General features: G+C 39.5%; 1 protein-coding gene across 2 annotated transcripts; it reads left to right on the forward strand.

The window, feature by feature from the left end:
* The first annotated feature begins 757 nt into the window (after positions 1 to 757).
* Positions 758 to 22,698, forward strand: LOC135481881 (uncharacterized). Of its 2 annotated transcripts, none has more exons than XM_064761639.1 (5): positions 758 to 1,012; positions 15,874 to 16,025; positions 16,369 to 17,369; positions 17,898 to 18,737; positions 20,223 to 22,698. In XM_064761639.1, the coding sequence occupies exons 1-5, from the start codon at positions 914 to 916 to the stop codon at positions 20,573 to 20,575; spliced, it is 2,445 nt and encodes an 814-aa protein (XP_064617709.1). In that variant the 5' UTR covers positions 758 to 913; the 3' UTR covers positions 20,576 to 22,698. The 2 variants fall into 2 exon arrangements, with proteins under 2 accessions (XP_064617709.1, XP_064617710.1); XM_064761640.1 differs by lacking the exon at positions 758 to 1,012 and adding an exon at positions 13,752 to 14,330.
* The last annotated feature ends 1,091 nt before the right edge of the window (positions 22,699 to 23,789 follow it).

The following is a 23,789-nucleotide window of genomic DNA, read 5'->3' on the forward strand; positions in this document are numbered from 1 at the left end:
TGAACGAGAAATAGTTCATGTTCCCCTGTGCATCGATGATTTACGTAAAGGTATTCCCATCCTGCCCGGCGGAATGGGTACCGAGCCATGGATGAAGGGCTAAACCTGGTGGATATCTGTCGGGGGAAAGTTACCCTAACCTAGGTCTGTGTATTTAGACAAATGGTCTCTGTCTATTCCTAGATGACTCTCTCCTCCGCTTTGAATGACGGGTGACCTATGGCATTTTCCTGTGAAGCTAGCTCAGCGTTATGCTGTCAAAGGGCAGACCACTCTGTTAGGCATTGTAGTGATGCTAGAACACACATTTGAGCACACTTCTTTGTCTTATTCTACTGCAAACATCTATATTTACGTGTAGCAGTACGTGTTTAGTTATAAAATTTTCGATCATCATTTAACATTAGAAATCTTTTCTGTAAATATATATACGTGAACGTACATGGTTTGATTTCAACGAATTAGACCTTCACGTGCGTTGTATTTATTCTTTAAATACTTGTTTAAATTCGAAGAAGTATCATACTAATTGCTTTGCTCTATCCACGCAAGGACAATTAGTATGTTTTTCTTTTATCCATGTTCCTGGAAATGCTTACAGCAGTAAGCAGTGCTGATGAAGGAGCTGATGTGGCCCAGGATACAGGACTGTGACTATCAAGTTGCAGGGGCTGGTTGGTGCGTTCCTATCATGCGGGCCCCTCTGCACGCCGAGTTATTTACAGCTCACATGCATCTTGCCCTCTGTGATATGTAATCTCGGGGTTTTCTCTCCGGCTCCGCTCTGACTTTGGCAAGACTTTCGGGCTTCTGCCTGTATCATTCGGCTTCAGGCCTCCCAGTTACATCTTGCTTACCCTCATGTCGCTGGCTTAGACACGGGGATTCCCTTCTCAGCGCTTGACCATCCAAGATGGGCAGTGGAGACGAAATGACCATCAACCTGACGGGTGGAGGTCCGTGGGGCTTCCGTCTGCAGGGTGGGAGCGGGGCACCGCTTAAAGTCTCTAAGGTAAGTCTGAGGGACGGGTTTTTCCTGGGTTACCGGGGTGGGTGCAGACAGCTGATCATTCTGTCGGGGTAGCTGCAAACATGTGCACTAGTTAAGACACCATATAGAAACCCTGCCTTTCAACTTGTCAAAGTCAATTGAATGCACTGTCTTAAGCCGAGTCCTGTTATGTTTACAGGTAACCTTGATACAATAGATGCATTTACATATTTGCTGGTCGTATTTCATGCAACAGTAAGCCTGGTCAATAGTTATCATGCAAACATGCCAGAAAAAACATGCAGTGTCCCGATGTCTACGTGATTGGTAATTAACGCGGTGTTTATTTATCTGCGTGTAAATGCCATGACAGATAAACTCTAGCGTTATTACAGATGAACATGGTGGCGGGAATAAGAACATACGACCACGAATACAAGACAACAGTCCCGCATATACGAGCATTACAGCTACACTAGTGCACCACCGGCGCAGTGTATACTTATGTCAAGGCACACTGAGACAGGATGGGCGGTTTGCACTGAGTCCTTTACACTCTGCATAGGTCAACAATTCATTGTGCGAAATCTCTTTATCAAGGAAACACAACGCCGTGATAAGTGTTTATTCTTGGACTTGAACTTCCGATCGTAAGATTACATGTACAGGCATAAGCTATAGTCTTCGAAGGGGTGCAACGGTACGTTAGCGATTAATCACATACAATAATTATTTGGATTTATGGAAAAGAGTGCTATATAACATGTACGCGTTTCGTTTTGCACTTTAGTACGGGAGCAAACAATAGCCAAAGAACATGCGCAATACATTTTCAACTTCATCTGAGAAGAAAGCTAATTGATTTTGCAGTTGTTGTGGCTTGTTCCATGGATCAGCCGAAGTATGCATTCCCTGTGTCTAGTAAGCTCTCCGCCTTTTCTGGCAAAACGGAAAGCAGAATGATTTTAATAATATGTATACTTATATACTTATGACTCGATTTCTTTTTTATGAGGCGCAGTACGTTTATTAGTTTAATAAACCAGCTAATACTTGGTAAGTTTCCCACGGCTAGGTTTTTAACATAAATGGATGGTATAGACTGCCGCGATTTGTCAAAGAGCACGTGATGTGTGTGTAAACTGCTCATGCCTTGTGACGTCTTATGTTCAGTGATATATTATGACACAAGTGTTAGCAGGGTTATCCAACAAACTGACCCTATTCCCAGGCACTGGTACCTCGATCCTCACTAACAATGACCACCTCACACAGACATTCTGAATCTTCAATCTCGCAAATACTGGTGTATGGAAAAAAGGTGAAAGGCGTTTGCAGGGCACTGATACAGACCCTCTAACTATTCACTACGCGTCACATTCATGTTAGCTTAACACACAGACCTTTCTACTCTGTACTATGTCTACATGTTACCAGTAAAAAAAGGAACAGGGATTGGTATTCTTCCCCTTTCATCTCTCTACATAGCCATTAAACAGGTGGGAACTACTGATAATGAGGTAACACGAAGATACCATGCTGTACATGTGATACGCCTTTGAGCCGTATTAACAATAATATTTTATTTTTAGCCTTATTTATAGCACATTTAGATAGAAATACTTTATGTTTTTGATGAAAGTACAATGTACTTCATTTGGAGTTGTTCTGTAGCCATATTCATGTAGTGTAAATGTATATTTACGAGATATAGCTTTTCATATAGTTCATATCATAAACCCTAAACATTCCATGCTGCGTGCAATTTTCTTCGTCTACTTGGTGTTCATTCTACTTGGTATGGCATTCTGCAGGAAAGTTTTACCATCCAGAAAAATATAAAATATATCTCTCCATACAGTCCCGATTCATTCTCTTGGGTTTTTTTCCCTACAAAATTCACTGTTGACTCTAGTTACATTGTAGCTCTTCACGAGAATCTTTCACGAGGGTATATCGCCATCGTTATCAACCAAAATTCGTCCTTTTCCCACGCTTTCCTAGCAATTTTACCGATATCTATCAGCCAGACAGTGGGCATATACATCTATGTCCTCCGGGGATATAATTTATATGAACCCTTGTGGTATAATAAATTGTCTTTCTGTAGCCATGGATGTTTCAGATCCTAGCATATGGCCCACTATTGGCAATGTGCTCCCATCAGAGATAAGACGAACTCTGGTGAAAATCCAACCAGCTTTATTCTAACTACCGGGCTTTACGAGCCAGTTAAGTAGATACCGGTTCGTTTGACGTGTGGTCAGGTAAGATAGCGCCTACGTCATTAGTGCCATCAGCGCCTGCAGTGTGGTCTCAGAGGCACTGTATCTTTTACCTGGCACAATACAGTCCATACGGGAATCGAATATGTGAAACGTAATGGTTCCATGGAGACCTACACCTTCTAACAGAGCAAACTCATCTTCGAATGCCTTGCAGGACATGATTGAAGCATCACGGGTTTAATGAAACCATCTAATTTGCTATACTGATGCAAAAGATTTTAAAAAGCTTCGTTCGTGACGTCATTGCAAGGAATTTTCCGTCGCAACTTCTTCCTGTAATTGCCATAAGATGAAAGCATGTGATTTGTATTCATAAGCTGTTCCCGATCAAACCGTCGAAATAAAATACCTAGAATATTTTCTACAACTTGTGAATGGGTTTTACCTGGGCTCTGCCCGTTACACGTAAAACACCATTCAAATAAATAAATAAGAAACTATTGATTGAGGATTCGTCCAAAAAGAGTTGCGTTATAGCCTAATGTTCTTATATAACAGGACAACCATATGTTCGCAAACTCGATTACCCAAAGTACCACTGGCAAAGCGTGTGATATGCATATTCTTGGTCTTACACATACATATAATGACATTGAAAAAACTGCTATATAGCTGCAACAAAGTACGGGAATATTAAATAGCTGTCGCTTTGGTTTTTTAATATCGAGTATTGTTTAATGACAGGCGTTAAGCAAATCACCTGGCAAGTACAATATCCAAACCGAAATTCTACAGCACCCGGTGCCATTGACGCTATTAACTAACTATTGACCATTAGATTAGTTAAGAGGAGGTCGAGGTAGGTCTGTTTCATTGTATGTTTTTTCTGGCTTTGTCGTTATCTGCGAATATTTTCTGTAATTTCATTTTGCTATGGGGATTTTCCATTTTCGATAGTGAAAAATGTATTGATGCACCATCCCCATCTAATGCTGACAGCGAGTTTATTTTTATTTTTTATTTTTTAGTCGAGTGCGTTATCACTAAGGTTACAATATCGTAAAGAAGGTAAGGCTACTGCCACTGAACTGATAAAAGGCTGTGATGAAAAGTTTGCACTCTAACAATGCCGAGTCTTTGATATCCACCAGAACTGAAACATTTGCCTAGCTCCAGCAGAACGCCTTGCCTCCACCTACAGTTTTCTGGTGCTTTTCATCTCACCCATCTACCCCGCCATATATAATACGGTAGCATTTGATCTGACCAGGGCTGACATCTGATCACCGACCAGTCATCACCACAGCCATATCTAACATCTACCTACCCTGTTCAGCATCATTCTGAACACATGCCAACAAAGTACTCTTAACCATCAAACCCACAGCCCACGCATTGGTGTCATGATTATCAGTCTATTTTCCTAAGGTAAAGATCATTACCTGCATACAGATTTTCAACTGAATGATACCAGGCATACTTTGTCTATAAGTAAACTATTTAGGGAGGTTTTTGGTGCAAAAATTAGTCGATGAACAAGGTGAAGATATCAATAATACATGTACATTCTTTCTGTATTTTCGTCAAGGTCACAGACTATGTTGGCGTGCCACTATGCATGCATGTTGGTCAAAACTGCCACCATGATACTCTGAGATATGATACTTGTATTTAAAAAGTTAGCCACTCTTTCAAGATATTTGATACAATGGTACTAATGTCTAGATTTAAACCATAGACATAAAAACCGTTCCATTTCGGTAAATATATACAGCATATGGTTCATTATTTGCCATATAAGCAAGACTCTAGCATCAACGAACACTGATCATTTTTAGGCAAATTCTTCATGCTTATTAGTTAGAACTTGTCGAACTGCATCATCCTCCATGAATCACATTCTAGGAAAAGCACACTTTCCTCTGACACATATTCAAAGCTATAAATCCTGGGATTAGATCTTCCAGCTCATTGCTTGACAGGATAGATGCATCTAAAGTACAAACATTGCGGCTGCAGACAACTGCTCCAATGGTTTTTCATGTATTCGACATACAGAATTACATGCATACTTCATGAAAGTAGGACAGGTACGTTTTATCCAAAACCAAAGCAACCTGTCTGTTTAGTGTACGTGTATTTGTAGTACAATTTTTAAATTTTAACAGTTTTTTTTGTAAGTTTCTATCAGTATGTGGTGGTTAAATGGGAACAGCGTCTATCTAACTGCGCTGCAGGCTTTTCAAGGTCGTTTTGTATTTTACTGCTGCGAACAAACTCCACTGACTTCGTGCCCTTAATTCAGGACGTTTTTTTTTCCCACCTCATATGCACGAGATGAAGATGTTTTATGAGTACAATACACAGTGTCCCTCAACATTTTGATGTAATAGTGTCTGGGTACATTTTTTTATATAACACTGCAAAACCATCAGAAAGATGTGTATTAAATGCAGCCCTGCAACACGCCTACAACGAGCCGAAACCCACTGGCAGCTAGCTATAAATACGTTTTGGATATCCGAGCCACCCCCTGCTTAAGATAACAGCCGTTTTCCTGACTTCTGAGTTGAGCACTGTTGAACGCTTTAACGCATCGCACTGTGGCTAAAGCTACAGAAGTCTGTACCCTGATAACATGTTCACCTTCTGCCGGTGGTTTGACATGATCTGTGAATACACCGCCAAGGAACATATACCACCAAAGCGAAGTTCATCCCAATAAATGTATATAATGATACAATAGCATCATTTAGTATTCATTTACATTTTGTTCTATGAGATCACGTCTGCACGAATAAGCAGGGAGGTATATGTCTGCAAACGACCAACCAGGCACTTTGCACTGAGTCAGATCTTTGTGAGACATCACCATCAAAAGCCTTTTTGAATTATGAGCTGTATAACCATCGAAATAAGCACAGGTGATACAGGTGTATCGGTGTCAGGCTCTTGCAACATTTGACATCACTATATACCTGCATTTATCTTAACTGGGGTTTACTTGTCTCCAGGCAGTTGTGGAAAGTGATTAGACCTAAGGTATAAAGGACCGAGTCAGATAGTTCTGAAACATAAGTACTTGGAAGCTGTGGAGGATAATATAATACACAGATCACAACTTACAGTTTATTCAATGGGCGACGTTTCGGTATAGATACCAAGATATGCTTGACAACGGTATTAGTATCTACACCGAAACGTTGCTCGCTGAATAAAATGCAAGTTGTGGTCCATATATATACATATAATGTTGTGAAACATTGATAGCAGCTATTTTATTCATAACTGTTGACAAGCGATTCGCAAGACCTATTTACCATGCAGCTTGAAAGTGCTTAAAGCACGCCATATTTTCTCGTTAAGCACAAAATTTGATTCAATGTCCTCTAAAGCATGTCTTTTACGGTCAGAGTGTTGTGCAGTAAGGAATGTGTCCAAAATCCTGTTCTATGCTGCTATTTTTAAATATGTCCAATAAGAAGAAATATTTTTGAATTTTTTCAAGGCACAAATAAACGTCTGAGAAAGACCTATATGTGATAGAGATTATTTAGGATTAGATCAGGTTCAAAGGAAAGACGGAAGAGTTTATCTTAACGCTTGTCCAAATTATCAAGTCAATACTCATGATGTCAATATCAACAAGCATATTTAGTGAAGTTCCAAAATAAATGAGAAAGGAAGAAATTATGTCGCTATTCGGAGGATTACTGTGAAGTTTTTACAAGTCTGAAAATTTACAGTCGATCTCCTTGGCGTATAAGAAGCTTCTGTTACCACACAGTTCCACCTGTTAATCAGTATTGTTGTTCTATTATATTACCATGTGACCATTATCCTAACTTTTATCGAAATCAGTTTCCTAAGCACGTGATATCCTCGGCGAGTGTTGCCCTTTTGCCGATGTATATACACTGCAGGTCCTGACGTCTTTTGTGAGTGCTAGCAATTTTAATGTTTTCGTTTGGGCATTTTTCTCATTACGTTACTACTAAACTAGTGTAGTAAATTAACGAGTGTAAGTAACTTGGTGCATATGTCAAGTGGCCATTCTACAGTGGTTATATGTACCGAGATTCAGAACATGACACTGTTGTTGATGATGTGGTTCATTCGCTTTGTGGTCCAATTTGAGGCCCGTGGTATTTCGGAAATGTGCTGACAGAGTGGTCAAGAAGGTGATGATTTAATGCTTCCGGCTAGACTCTGAGGTTCAGATCACAAACGGTTCAACAAAAGTACTACAAATAGAATCTTTGTTAGTTCCAAGTGATATACAAATCAAAACATTGTACATAATCTAAACTTTAATAGATTAGAATTTAGCAATGTTATGACATTACTTATCGTTATTATAGTTTAGAATATAACAGTTAATTTATCTTTTAATACTATAACACTTATTACTGACTTTGTTACCCTCTAAACATATGTCCCTTTATATTTTGAATCTTGTCCTTTTACACAGAACATGATTGTTTTCCCGAGAGTTATTGGTACAGAGGACGCGTCATAGTTAATGTATCATGACTGCAGAGTGCCTATACAGACCAGAATCATTACTGACATTTTCCCCAAAATGTCATAGAATCTAGGGAGATCAGTTACTTCATTTGATCATCTGATAGGTGGAATTCATTAATGGCTCTCGCCCAGTCTATGACATAAAATACACATGCTGGGATGCTTTTGCTACAATGGAGTATTGTTATATAATGACTCCGAGTCATCAACTATAAAGAGGAGTCATGCCAGATAAGAGCTATTCACCGACAAAATTCTGTGCTGTAATTCGAATTTGAAGAGATGGGTCCCAACGAAGGTATAATGATGTTAACAATAAATTTAAGATGCGTTTGTTTCATTCGATTCCTGTTTTGTGTACTTCTCAGATTACAGTGTTTCATAACTAGGTGTTCGTATTTGTTAAAGTAATTTGCGCCAGTGTTGTAATCGGGCTCAACACTCAATATATTATCGAGAAATGTACAGACATCAAAGCGTCCCCATTTGTCAAATGTAATTAGATGATGCTGTTTTTTGCTTGAGAAGTTCGGCTAGCGTATCTGTGTGCGGTGGTATATGTACTTGTTATCGTACGTTGGATCTGTACATGGTGTCCAAACCACATGTCGGGTCTGTTCTAGAGCCTGCAAGGCTTGAGTTGCCAACGTCAAACCAACAATCTTCATCACCAGCACGTTATACCGCCTCCACAACATTCAGGGATTTAAGGTTGTAGAAAGGTTTTCGCTGATGGCAGGGCGCACTCTGTTTGCTTACCTTATCCCTCCCTGATATCAGCAACCCAGACTTTCTGCTAAAAGCTAATTGAAAGAAAATAATGCTGAATCAATACAGACGTGTGAGATGACGGCAGGAGTTTATCTGCACGATTGCTGGTTACGCCCCTGTATTCCACGTGTGCACTCTGAGTATACTTCTTGATGAATCACTACCAGGCAAGTAGGCCTATATATCACAGAAAAATATACCCTTATCATATTTAAACCAGCGTATCAGTGCATTTCAAAAACAGAGAAAAATAAGCTTTCGTGAAAGGTAGACATGTACATATATCAGCAAATAAGTTGGTCATTTAATGCTCATGGTGCAACACCTCAACTTTCAAACCGCGTTTGCTCTCTCTACGCCTTTTGACACGTGACACAAGTGACACATGTTATAACAGGTATAAACTATCGAGTCTGGGTACACGGGATTTCTTAATAAAGCCTCAGGACAGACAGATAAATGGTACTCTTATTCTTATTATCACGCTTTTGTGATATTTAGGACACTGCATGTATGCAGACACCTGTACAGTTTTAGATTTGTCTATACGGTTGAAGAAACTGTGTACACTGTATGAACATATAGCCTGTTAAAGGAGAAGACCAAGTAAATTTGAAGTAAGTCATCAGTTGGCAAAATAAATTGCCAATATGGTCCATAAAGCCCACCTTACACCCGAAACATTTAACTACATTTAATTCGTTGGAGAAAGAAAATAAAATAGTAAGTAGAAGTAGTTTCAGACACAGTTTCTAATGGTCGTTTTCTAGATGCTCACTTCATTTTACGTGGTCTTTCGCTTTACACGACACTGCAGCTAACTCACATTACATGAGCGTTGATTCAGCCCTGATGTGCAGTCTGACCTTTTCAACTGATCACTGAGTTCTGGTTAACATGCAAATTTAAACATGGCCACACTTTGACGTGATTTAATTTCAGGACGACTAAGTTAATGAGTTATCAAGCATTTGGAATCCATTGGTTTCGGAGGGAAGCTCGCTGTATTAAACCACTGGAACTGATTCGTTCTGGAGCAGAATCACATTGTATCTGTGATGTGGGTACAGCCTCCTGCTGACTTGGTGTGGGTTGATCACCTGTTGATATATGCCCACTACACAGCACGTGTATGCAGGGTCATGTTCCTACCCTGCTTTGTATAGGCCAGATTTCAAACACGTGGATTATGACGTAGAACGATGTATAAATGAATGTCCATGTAAGAGAATATATCACCACGCATCTTCATGAACGATTATGAGAATACCCGGTGATGGTACACCACCACGTCATAATTCACCCACGACCAGCGAGCGAAACAAAAAGAATATGACTTCTTTTGTATAAGAATAGATAGTTGAGAATTCCTCTTAAATGGTAAAAACTCTGTTCCTGAGATGTATACGACATGCTTTGATTATTGGAATTCTTGGTTTGAGGATTAGCAAATGTTGGTGGGGTGGTAGAGCAGTTTGTAAATTAATGTCCAAAACACTACCTGTACATTTCCTTAGGTAATTACCTTACATCAATTATTATTTCAAAACATAAATCTCATCTCCAAGGTTAGTGCCTTCTTGTAGGCATCTATATTGTCGAACAAATTCTCATTTGGCACTTCGTACAGTCTATGACATTTCAAACTCTTCGGTGACTGTTTATTTATCCAATTTCTCTAAGCTCTCCACCTGGTTTACATGTATAGTGGAAGGTTATTTCGGGCTCTCCATTACGCAATGCCGTGCACGTGTGTGTATATGCCTGCCAGCCAGTGTTGTGGTGTACCTGATGACTGCAGTACAGGCCACCTTTTCACCCAACATACGTAATCCCATCTATTTCCTCGCTTAGAGATTTTTTTTCATCTGATCATTTGCCAGTATATCTGATGTATTACTGTAAACCATTATTACCGTCACTGTGATCAGATGACTGATCAGGTGAGTGATTAGATGACTAATGTCTCTCACACAGACTAGAGATGGCATGACCTCAGCATTATGCCGTAACAGCATTCAACATCTTACATGCATCCGACAATGTCTTTCGGAAATCATACATACGGACTTTATTTGGGGCGTAAATTTAACATTTTAATTGCTTTTTTCTGGCTTAAGTTTACTACAACAAATCGAAATCCATATTTTGGGACCACAAAGAAAATGACTGTCATATGAATTTTACCCATATTAGTGGAAATTCATGCTCTGGTTGTGTTAGGATCTCTTAAACAACTAAATCCCCCGTGACTTCATTACTTGTGATTAAATATTTAAATATTTTACCACACTTAATTTTTTGTTGTACACTTGGTGTCGTATTTCTTTGATTTAATCTATGAATTGAATTTTAATCACGGTTTATTTCCAGCAGAAAATTTTAGTGAAATGGTCATTCTCAGTGGTATATTCAAAAATCACTTTGGGGGAAAATTCAGTGATGCCATTAAAAAATAGTAATCGAGCACAAACAGTAAAGAATTGCACTTGTGAAAAAGACTAGCTGTTTGTTCTCAACTTTTCACAACTTTTTTCAGTGTAATGCAACCTTTCTGACATTTCGTTTTCCACATGTACCCTTAAGTTTTACCATATACTATAGAGGTTTTTCAATTGAAAATGTAATAGCTCATTCATTTACACTTTTATCTTATGGTAAGAGGTATAAAATTTATCTACATGTCTAGTTTTCGCTCCATGTTCAGACTGTTCCCATTTCTGTCTAGTCCTTGGCAAAGTATCTGTGATATTTTGTGGTAAGAGATTGAAGATGTGATTGTAAGCCGGCGTTGGTGATGATCCATCAGGGTTACGATTAACCTTGCAGAGACTAAACTTCCAGAGACAAAATGCTATATTTTAAAATGTTTTTTGTTGAATGCTGAGGATGAGGCCTACAGTATTCCCAAGACATTATATTCGTCTAAAGCTGTATTGTTATCACATTATGCATTTCCGGCATATGATTTTTGTGCGTTAATCGCGCATGCTGATGTCTAAAAATAAATAATTGGTACAACCCAAAATATATAAATAAAACGAACCATATATTTAGAACCACATGTACATGTAGGCCGTATAGCTAAAACGTTCATCCACTTATACACATGTAATTCAAGATTACTATTGTGCATATGTGGCTGATTCCAAACAGCCAGTATAAAATGTTAACTGTTAACAAGTATGTTATGTTACGAAAACTCCAAATGCAAGCTTTTGGCGTCATAGGCTACACGTTAGGTTATGTAGAGGTTTTACACTTTGACAGAAGTCGAAACCGCTTTGTAGAATCGGCCCAGGGGTTTGCTCAGGGGGGTAGAATTCTTAGTTTCCGATGGGACAACTCATGAACATAGCACGTCAAGCCTGTAGAAACCATACAACACTGCTTGATGGTCGGGATGAAATGCGATATGTTTTACTCAGCCTCAGAAGCAAACCTAAGGCACGGGCGAACCTACATACCTTTGCATGGATGTTTCCATGGTAACATACATCTTCTGTAACATACATACTGCAGTTCACACATATTATACCTGTCAGAATTAGTAAGACTTGTAAGAGTGTGGTTATCTTCTATTGTCTTTCATTACAGTGTTTTGAGTTTATACTCATTGCCCTGGTCATTTGAAGTAAATGGTGCGATATAGGTTTCAAAATTTGGTTTTAATACGAATGCAACGGAACCTACTCAGATCTGATTTTTTTACCACAGGATTTATTAACCAAGCCTAGATCTGGAATGTCACTTATGATTTGCATGAACTATTATGTGCTGCATTGATCTTAATTATAATATCACGACTGGATATTGTACACAGTGGTCTAAAGGGAAACAACTCTTGAAGACATGGCACACTTGCAGACGCCGGAAACGAATATTGCAACTATTGTTGTTGTTTTTTTATCATACCAATCTTTAACACTTATCTAACGCTTATAGTGTTTTTAAAGAATTTTCCGGATATATCATTGGATGTAGAAAGATAGCTGCTCTTTTGGGCTCTGATGAAAGTACCATGGTGTATGTATATGGTGACACCATATGATACATCTTCAAAAATCGATACAATCTTTCAAAAATTAATCAGTGCTCTACAATTGAGGCTAATTTGGGTGGACTGGATGTTCTTCTTTCTACACAGATTGTATATCCCACAGGTATATGCGTAAAGCAGCATGGTCATGACCATGACATATTTATTATGCTCTGTTGGAAGGTCATGCTAAAGACGCCAAAGGTCACGCGCAGTTCACAAAATTATGGGCGTTCGGCGAAGATGTCACAATTAACGTTTTATCTAGTTTTAATTAAAACTGTTGCAATTATTTATCCATAATTAAATGGAAACCTGCTCTGGAAAATGTTACACATTTGCATTTGCATTACGCAAATCACAGCATGGATTCCACATTGGGTAACTTACGACCATGTACATATAATCATTCCCTCGCACACAAGTAGGTCTAAGTTACCTTCAGAGACATCTGTACCCTCAGGACAGAATGCTGTATACGTTATTATAGAGCTATGCCCAACCCACCCTTTCTGTGCCACGTCATGCAATGCTTTCTCCAGGAAGTCCCCACCATGCTTATATATGTAGACTATAACCATTCGCTTGGCTGGTCTAGTTTCATTTTTTCTTCGTGGTTATTTCTACTGTCAGATACTTAATTCGACATGGCCCTGTGCGGGTATCCTTCCACCCTGTCATCTCCCACTGCACCCCCCAGGTTCCCCTTCCCATAACGTATGTACTCACTGCCATACATACACCTGTACAGAATTACTGCGCTACCCTATACCTGCCTGCAGAACCAAGTACCTGAATCATATGTTGTGATAGAAAACATATTTTACCGCTTTAGATAAAACCACACGATACGGTATTGGAAACTTTTAACCTAAAATTATGTGCTCCAAAAAGATTAATCGTTCTAATTTTCGGGAAAGATAGCGATAAGAGCGTTTAACTGAAGCAGGTTTCTGATTAAGTTGTCGACAAAGCTTCGATACGGGGTCACGCTCGTCAGCCTATTTTAAGAGGTGTTTAGAAATGGTTCCCATCCTCATAATTGTGGTAGACTCACAGCACTAGGTGTACGGTACAGGATTATTTTAGAAACACTCTGAGTCGGACTGGTAATTTTTTCGCCGTCTTGTAGTCAGCCCGTAGATACGCCTGAAACTTGAGCCAAACCTCAAGCCGTAGCTAACCTTTACATGATGTAAAGCATTTCTCTCTCTTTGCCTCCTTTCGCTCTTACGGAAGAGAAGACAATCGTAAAATGCCGAGTTGATGGCTGCCAGGAATTCCGAGGAGAGTTGCTAAACATCTCAGGTTTGACCAGAATACGTTCGGTTGAACATTATAAGAAAAAAACAGGATTAATGTACCAAAGGCGGCCGGAGAAACGAAACCATTCCTGGACTTGAGGTTGAAGATTACCAGCAATCCTGAATGCCCAGGCTGATCAGTTTGGAGGGGAAGGTTCACAAGATTGGCCAAATAATCAACAGTCACGATAAGTGTTATATCAGCCAGACGACAAAAGCATGTTTTAGCAGCTCTCCTGTGGATACTACAAATCCAGATGGCCGAAAAGACAAGCATGTGTCATATGTAAAACATCCCTGTATATCGCTGAGTTAACAGCAGAATGCTTTACCGCCATGATCGAACGAGGCCTTTTTCTTGTTTCTGAACGATGATCTGAGATACCTGATCGGGATTTACCGTCTTCATGGGAAACTCGTGCGGATGTGCTCGAACAGAGCGGAAGACGAAGGAAGGCAGATCACCTAAGGTTTGTGAAGAGGGTTTTATGAGTTCTCAGTGGGAGAGGACTTGGGAAAAGCATGATTAGTGAGCCCCAGTCGGTGTCGAGTTTCTTTGGCACCTTTGCCTCTAGCAGTCTTTTTGGCCAGGATTTTGGACGCTTCAGGATAAACAAGAAGGTGGATGTAACGCGTTTACTGCGCGTTAGACGTATGTGTATACCATTATGTATACACCTAGAGAGCGTTGCATGTTTAATGAATACCTCAGTACGCTACACAGAATTCCAAATAACATAATGGCCACGAGCCAGTTGCCATATCAGTGACATGTGCTTTAGAATATTTTACTTTTCTTGTCTTTTTGGTGTATGTGTTTCTTTAGGTCTTTGTACAAAATATAATGAGTTCAGTTACACCATGTCTAGAGCTCTTGACGTCGTGTAACAACGTATTTTGCTTGATGTTACTCAGTGAACTCTATGAATATTACCAAATCCGCCATGTTTTCCACGCTAAACATGAGTACAATTTCCCCATACATACAGAGATGTCCTAGTTAATGGGACAAGCGGTTTGTCGCGCCGTTTTGTCTTTTGTTTTTCATTTAATTATCCTTTAATGTTGCATCGTTGTTGACACACCGGTACTACCATTTGCGAACAAACCTACTATCTGGAATTATTAACTAACTACGCAATAAATCGATATTCCTGCGAATCTTCATAGTCACAGCACAGCACAATCACCTCCAAAGGCTTTTATCCGGTTGACTCTGTGACAAATGCTTCCATGACTTTTATTAGCGTAACGGTATTTTATGACAAATGACAGTTTCACTAGAGGTTACTACCCAAGGTTTAACTAGTGTCGCAAAGGAAAACAGATGTCATTGTACATTTCTTGCATTTTCAATCGAGTGAAACTCGCTTGCCACTGGCTCTTGGCAACCTCTGCTTCTCGTTTCGTGTTTAATCTACAGATAGGATCGTATTCACATGTTGAATTATCCTGAAAGAAAATATTTATAGACAATTTTGCGTATTGAAATGTGCAAGGCTTGTGTATTTTGTATGATAAAAATCAGATGTTTTACTTTTCTTGCCAGATTTATAATATAATAGATTGGAGATCCTGTATTCTGACATGTCTACCTTGCGCTTTGCATTTCTGACAATTTATATAAGCAGACTTAGGGAGAGGTTTCTAACGTGAATGGTTTACAACGTAAATATTATGAAAGATACTTAAGGTTAGATTAACCCGACCTCGGAGATATAGATCAAGCTGCCAGACGTTTAGAGGCCTACATTTGTAGACACTCTTTCATGTTTATATACCTGTACACATTGTATTATATGGTATGCCGAGGCATGTTAAACATAACATGTTTGCCTGTAACAATTTAGACGGGTGAATTCGTCATGATATTTATGTTTACCATTCGAACGTTAACTGATGTTAAATTCAACAGCCAGAACAATAGGCGGCAACTGTAGTGAACATCCTATGGATTCTATGTTGCGTGTACATGTAAGTACATGTACATGAATGACCATCGTGTGATTGCAGATACGGAAGAAGAGCAAGGCTCACAGCGCCGGTGTCCAGGAAGGGGATGTGGTGGTCAGTGTCAATGGGAAGTCGGTTGAGGGTCAGTCCCACATGGCCACGATGGACATGGTCGACAACTCCGGGGAATCTCTCGTGCTGGGCATTAAGAGGTTAGTGAAAAAATTGGCAAACTTTTTTCCTGACAGTGTCACAGAATGATCAGACCTGCTTGTGCAGGTTTTCAGCTTGTTACTATCCACTCCACACCATGGACATTTCAATATCATCGACATTTTCTAGTAGAACATAGCCAGTGATGGATTCCCTCCTCAGTTAAATGAGGTTGATGCTCAGTCTCATATTATTAAAATTATTAAAACCATTTTTTGTTATGAACCGAAAAAGTTATACAGAAGGTTGTCGAAGCCATTTAGTGTTGAACTAAGTTTTCATACACACCTTTCTTAAGTTTTTGAAGATTCTACCGATCATATAATGCTTTCTGTATTACAGGGGAGGACAAGCCCAGTCATCTAAAGGCGAGAGTGAACAAGCCCCACCTGTCACCATTACTCCTCAGCCAGCGGGAGGACCTACTTCCGGAAGTGAATCCGTAACCGTTAACACAGCAACAGTTTCCGTACAACAAAATGGCGAAGGCCACACTGGAACATACAGTGAAACGTTGCTTGGACGTGAAGCTAAGCATGTGAAAGAAGAGCGAAAGGTCGAAGAGGTGCGCATAGAAGAGCAGAAGACAAACTCAGACGAGGGCAGAACAATACCAATTAAAGTTGTACCTGTAGCTACCTTGCCCGAATCTACCATCGCGATATCTTCTGCCCCCGCACCAGTTGTTCCTACCTCAACAAACCATGTTCCCACAACCGGCGCTTCACTGATAGATGACGCCTTGTCAAAGCTGGAGACATTTCCGAAAGTCACCGACGCATTTACTACATGCAGTGAAAGCTTCGAGCAAGCCAGCATTGCAAACCAACAGGTGACGTCAAATTTCCCAACAGAAACGGTCACAGCAGAACTTAAGGAGGATTTCAAAGAGAACATTGCACCTGTACAATTTAACACTTACTCTAGTGCTCCACCTGCGGTGCCGTCCTTTAACGTGAAACAGCTTGATGTTAACAAATCGGTATGGCAACCCGCAAGTTCTTCCCTCGGAGCAAGACCCCAACAGTCCCGAGGACCCTCTTTTATGGAAATGCAGAGGAGCAAATTTCAAAAACCAGCTCCTCCACCTCCCAAACCAAAACCGAAACCAAGCAGAGCGAGAGGGCCGGTCGGATCTCCTCAGCCATTTCAGCCACTTCAACCCGTTCATCATTCGCAAAACGTTCAACAATCTCCGAACTTTCTGCAACCAGATGTGAGTCCCAAGCACCACCGTAAAGCGCCTCCTGTGTTTGGGCCTCCTGTAACCATAAGCATCGGTAACCAAGGCGAAATGGGTGACAGCGACATGTCTTCACCGGATTCAAGCATAATTCGAAAAAGTAGGTTCTATATCAAATATAAACTTTCAAAAGCCGTTTCTTGAAGTCTTTGCAAAGATTTAGAGAATCTAGGTTATGCCTGTTTGAAAATATATATCTGTCTTATAGTGGAAGAAAATTTATTATCATTGTCACAAGGTAGCTAAAATCTTGCCAGGAATCCTTGGTACATTGCCAATCTTCTTCCTGTGAAAAGGGCATGCATAATAACAGAAATTCCAGTTACCTAGAATGCGGTATCTGTGCCAGCCTGAGCAGTTGTTGCTAAGCAAAACGAATGGTTTACATCAGTGTGTCTTACCTTGACACCCTTGACACTGGTCCTGATTAAAGCGCGTAGCATTTGGGTGTATTTCCAAAATGGCCTCGAGCTAAAAACCCAGGGTATGTTGGAGGCGTCTGGCTTTATCTGCTAACGTATTTGTAATACTACACCTTAGGTTTTACAGCGAGCAAGGCGTTATACTGTGTCAGTATTACATAGACCATATCTATTCTCATTAATACTGTGTTCCCTTTATTTTACAGAAAAGCTTTTCTCCGACTCGGCATTTTACGATGATCCCAATGCTGTCTACCCAACAATCGATGAGCAAATGAAATTATGCAAAAGCATTGCTCTGTCTCTTACTTCTGATGCTAATAAGCGGGCCCGAGGTGCTAGGATGTTTGCAAAGAGACAAAAACGCGCTCCCAAGTGGATTCATGAGGGTCATATGGACATGTCCTCTTCCGGAGGAGATGTGGGTAATATTGATGATCTTGACAGTGAACTGTCCTGTGACGAAGGCGGCACCAAGCCTTTGTTCACCTTTAAGATCCCAAAGGTGGCTACCCAGAAAAATGAGCCCGGTAAGATGAGTTTGACCCAGGATGAATTTGAAAGACTTCGATTAGATAAACACAGATGCGAGCATAAAACTGTGTCCCCAAACACGTGCTTTAACCTTGTTGCGGACCTTACGTCAGCCAAAGGAAGAGGTGCGAAAATATTTGAAAAACGGCGGGCAAAAGCGGAAGAATGGGTTGTTGATGACAGCCATATTCCGAAGACCGTAAAGCCGTCACCCGTGAGCCCTGGTGGAAGATTAGCCGACATGCTCAATAGTCCGCCTAAACCAGCCAAATCTCCATGGGAGGCTGCGTTAGAAAACCCTTACGGGAGTGTGGATGCTGCCTTCCAGCATTTAAGTGAATACGAGAGGATGCAATTAATGAACAGAAATCCTCCCATGCCTGCTATGGAACCGGTTCCTGTGCCCATGCACAGTAAGCTTCCACCAGGTGAGGCGGCAGCTTTACTACAGGGTCCGAATTTCAACAGGACCGCCAAGGGTTGGATGAAACCCACTGGTGATGGCACGCCATGTAAGTTTTGTATGCGCTTCATCAATGTTTTAAGTGTTGAGTTCATTTTTCTTCTGGTAACTTCCAATTTTATTCACTTACTGCGTATTCTTTGTGCTCACTGATCGGTTGATTTTTCAAATTAGTGAAAACCAGTTAAATTTTAGGGCCAGATTGTTGTGCATAAGCTTCAGCAATTCAGCAACTCCCGATAACCATTTCTGAATGTTGGAATGTATTATTGGACTGTCTCCATACTGACTTTGTTAACATCTCCTTGTTATACATTATGGTGCAGAAACTCAGCAAATTTCAACTGCACAAACATACAAGTATTTTGTCTATTGAAAGATATTAACCACTGTTAGAGTGAGGAAATGATGTATGCATTGTAAAATCAACGGAAACATCAAGCTATATGTTCGTGAATGGTTTAGAAATGGACTTGTGGTTATTGGTGTTTCTGCTATTTACCAGTGGTACATGAGTGTAAACGCTGGACATTTAACATCTTTGAATGCAGATATAACAATGTTGAAATTTGGACAAAAATTTTGAAATCATCAGATTTGATCGTAGTGCATAAATTTAAGCTCATTTACTTAATGGAGTTTGACTTTCAAAACACAGAACATCAGTGATGCAATGCATCAATCGTCAGAATGTACATGTATCTTTGAATATAATAAATCGTTCAATGTAAGAGCATTTGTTTCTGTGTAAAAAGTTTTTAAGTGTTGTCGATAGTACTAACACCTTTTTGAAGAAGAAAGTTATAATTATTCCAGTAGTGTTTAGTGAGATGTGATTAATTATAACAGAATATTGCAGCCGATGACGAGGTTATGCCAATGAAATCAGGACGGAAATTAATAACTCACGTGTCAGGAAACATCCAACTGAATGCAATGGTATATACATTACCAGGATCAACATCTACCATTCCAAGGTTGGAAAAGGTGCAAGATATAGTTAAATAACGATTCGAATCTTTTGGTTTACTAATACTTCTGTGTTCTAAGACCGATCTCTTGCCAAGTCAAGGTAATTTTAATGACCTCCCAGTTGTGATAACGTATTAAGGTTTGCTAATTTAATGATTAACTGAAGTTAAATTAAAGAATTGTTAAATATTTGGGTTTTTAAATATTTTGAACAGTAGAATCAAGTACGGTAATGCAATTGTGGTATTTGTCTTTACTCACATGACATTTAACGACTGACCATGCAAACTCGCGCGTTTTAGTGGCTCATTTGACTTTATAGAAGTATGAATCTGCAGAAGAATATGAAAATATGAATGCTCTTATAGACAGAGAACGAGAAATAATGAAAAATTAAGATAGGACTAAGATAGGACTAAATCTTGAGGTGCAACACACAGCATTCCCAAAATACTTTGCTCAACAAATTTTGAATGTCTTCATTCTTTATTCTAAATATAGATAATTGTATCACACTTTAAGGGATTTCCAATTGTATTTTGATCTTGTAAATTCTTTGCAGTGGAGGACCTGGGAATTGACTATTCCCGACTCATAAAAAATCCACCAACATCAGGAGCACAGCCTGGTGGTCGCCAGCAGATGCAGTACAGGGATTACAACCCTAAACCCAAGGCGTGGAAAGCACAGGAATCCGCCCCTCAACATCGTTCCCAACAACAACAATATTCCCACAACACCTCGTCATCTATGTCATATGGTAACCATGGCGGGAGATGGCCCGCGACGCAGGCATCGAACTCTTACTCAGGCTTCAGCCAACAGTCGTACGGCATGGGACAGCCCCAGTATGGCTACCATCCCCAACAACAGCAGCAGCAGCAGCAACATCATATGTATGGCACTGACCTCTGATTTACTTAATATACCCTTGTGTTTGTCTTCGTCGGAAACTCTTTCGACAGTGGATGGACTTGGTTTGAAAAAAGTTTGGTAGGCCCTATGACCCCATGTCGAAATTCAGTCTGCAGTTAATTTGATATGTATTCTAAGGTGCTAGGCCTACATTTTAAAAAATGAATTCGGTTTTTTTTGTCATGTTTACAGTCCCGGGGTCTCGTGTGGATGAAGGATTACCTAAAGGTATTCCTGTCGCAACACACCAATTGTTAGTAACCGTTGAAGGCCTATATATACTTTTTGAGTTTTGTGTTTTGTGATATCCCAGTCCGGTGTCACACGTTTCTTTCGCTCACACAGTCATACCATAAAGATCCAAGTCCCTTGCATTTTCAATGATTAATTTATCATGGGTTGTATATGCATGATAGAATTTAAAAGATGTGATTTCGTATAAATGTCTGTGCCTATTCGAATTTATCTTTATTAATATCTACATCCATTCATTGATAACGATCGAATTTGGAGATGACTGTGGCAAAATGCAGCAAGTGTGATAACTTAACCTAGCTTATAAATATGCTGCTAGTTGCTGCCGTTTCCATAACAACGGATTCTGAGCAGATGGCATGGCGGGTTTACATGTAAACGTGTTGTCGGGAGAAGATACAGAGAAGCCCTTGGGATGTGGGTAGTGGCTGCTGTTAGAGGTGAAGAAGACTAGCTGGGACTGGGAACCATATTAGGCAGGAGGTCTGTGGGAACGCTTCGCCCTCAGTGTCAGCCTTGGTGTATCGGATTACGAGGCGGTACAGTATCGACATGCCTAGGTCTGGACTACTACAAGGATACCTGCTCCGAGCTGTATTTTATAGGCCTACTCTGTACAGAATATCTGTAATGGTTTGAACTTCCGACAGTTTTAACTCACACGAGAACTGTGATATTGGTCAAGCAATAGTATTATGCAAACGACACATAATGGTCAAATGATGGTCTGTACATTGGTATGTTTAACTATGTGTATTTAAGTAACCAAGGTTTAAGTGAGCTTTATAAAATTACATGTTCAATTGAGAAAAAAGTTCTGGTATCGATTAACAAAAGATAAAACTGCACATTACACCGCTCCTTACTTTCATCCGTCCCACAGTAAAGCGTCTTTAAAAATCAAATAAAAGCACAGTGTTCAAGTTCTCCAACGAAAGATTCGACTTGCTTCTCTCTTAATCAAGTTAGATACGTTTTCATGTGGTTTAGTGAAGGCATTTCTTAGAATGGGAATGTAAAAAAAAATGTTAACACAGAAAACGCATCTTACACTGAGGAGAAGCCTTCTAGCACTCTCTAGAGGATGCTCTGACTTTCGTTTTTTCGGTAAGGCGCACAAAAAACCTTGCAATCAAACGTTTGCCAAATTTGATTTTGCTATAATAAATATGAATATTTTTTCATTAAATAGAGTTGTCCCAAGTGCTACCACTGTTAACCTTTTAAGGAAGCGGGGAAAAAACACGTAAAAGCATACATCTTAAAAAACTTTTCATTCTGTAAGATTGCTGTTGTTTGTGTCGTAGGTGGTAATTTAGATAATATGACTTTAATCACAATACATCAGGGATTTGATGTGAATGTATATAATTACGTACTGAGAAACATTCATAGCAAGTTTTTTTACTTTGTATGGTTTATAATTTGACAGTCATCTTGAATTTGTTAAAATAAATCAAACTGTGTTTAAAGGATTGTTATTTGGTGCTACAACGTATTGATTATTGGGAGTTGGTGACAAGTGCGCATAAAACTTGTCAGCGAACTGATCCAATGAATAGTTCCAAGTTGTTCATCTCTTTTTTAAACATACATGATCGGAAATGGCCATGATGTGATGTTTGAATACTAACACGTTTATAGTTTCCTTTCGTTTTACTTTTTAACAATTTCCTAAAACGAGTGCGTGGTACAGAAATTGTGCACGAGTGCTGTATATATCTGTTTAAAGAGCATATGCTGTGGTTAACACGGCAGGATGCAAATGCGTTATGGTCGAAATGAAATGAAAATATTAAGTCAGTGAACTGAGCGTGTGAAACTGTGGAACTTTAGAGATGAAAATAAATACATGAAGTTAACAAGAATATTGTCTTTTCTTCCTCAATACGCGACCAAACATTTATATCATATACATTGCGTGGTTGAATGTCTCTTTACTTTCATGCCTCAGAGGACAAGCTGTCTAAGTTGCTTTCGTTCAAACCGCTAAGCCTTGGCTAATGAGGCCACACCCAAATATTCACAGGTAAAACACCAAGAAAGAACATTCAACAAGCGTGTTCTCTAAAAACAGCCTGAACTAAGCTGTTTTTAACCGCAGTGTGAAGCAAGCATCTATAGTTACCTTGCTGTACTCAGCCCTACTGCTGTACAACAACAACACTGTTTGTACATTTCACTAAATTGTGTGTGAACATTTAAAATTTTTAAAAGGCAGTTTCTTACATTACATTTATAGACATGTATAGTGTAAAAAATGTATAGCATGTACATTAATTTTCAATGTGACAGATATACAGAATACAGATCTAACATACAGATCTAACTATAAACCTGGACCTAAATCGTTAAATGGGCCTTTGAACCATTGGTTACTTGCATCTATTGTTGAATAAGTTATAGATTTGAACATACTATTCCCATATATGTAAAGATTTGGGTTTCAATCTCACATTTTAAAATATGTAAACTTTGTAATACGTCACTTAGCGCCTGACATAAGAGGAGTAGGCCAAATACTACTACAAATATGTGTTCGGTCTGTTACAGAGATATACCGTCGTGATATTACCAAAATATTGTTGAAGTCGACATTTAACTAAATACATACTTGCAGAATGAAATGTTCTTGAGCGCGCCGTTATACTCGTCTTTCATTACTTTCAAGAAAACGATTCGGACAGATTTAGATTCAAAGTCATTCGACTGAGATTCTTTTGTCTAAAGTAAATCATGATGTTGTTGTACATATCTTAGGGTGGAAGAAAATTAATGAATTTTATACTTCATGTAACAGTGTACATGATTTATGTGGTCTACAAGAGATCATTCTGGCGTTTCGCATCAAATTATGTCAAGTTTCAGCCAGGTGTTCGTTCGAATGGCATTTGATTGACATGTGACAGTGTCGTCTGCTCAGTCATTTTAATAAAAGCAATTGTAACAAGCCTGAGAC

Source organism: Liolophura sinensis, chromosome 1 (genome assembly GCF_032854445.1).
Source record: "Liolophura sinensis isolate JHLJ2023 chromosome 1, CUHK_Ljap_v2, whole genome shotgun sequence".
Classification (NCBI taxonomy): domain Eukaryota; kingdom Metazoa; phylum Mollusca; class Polyplacophora; order Chitonida; family Chitonidae; genus Liolophura; species Liolophura sinensis.

Coding starts and splice junctions, on each gene's coding strand:
- LOC135481881 (XM_064761639.1), top strand. CDS start 914: ATGGGCAGTGGAGACGAAATGACCATCAACCTGACGGGTGGAGGTCCG. Junction 16,026..16,368: donor CTCGTGCTGGGCATTAAGAG/GTTAGTGAAAAA, acceptor TCTGTATTACAG/GGGAGGACAAGCCCAGTCAT. Junction 17,370..17,897: donor TTCAAGCATAATTCGAAAAA/GTAGGTTCTATA, acceptor TTTATTTTACAG/AAAAGCTTTTCTCCGACTCG.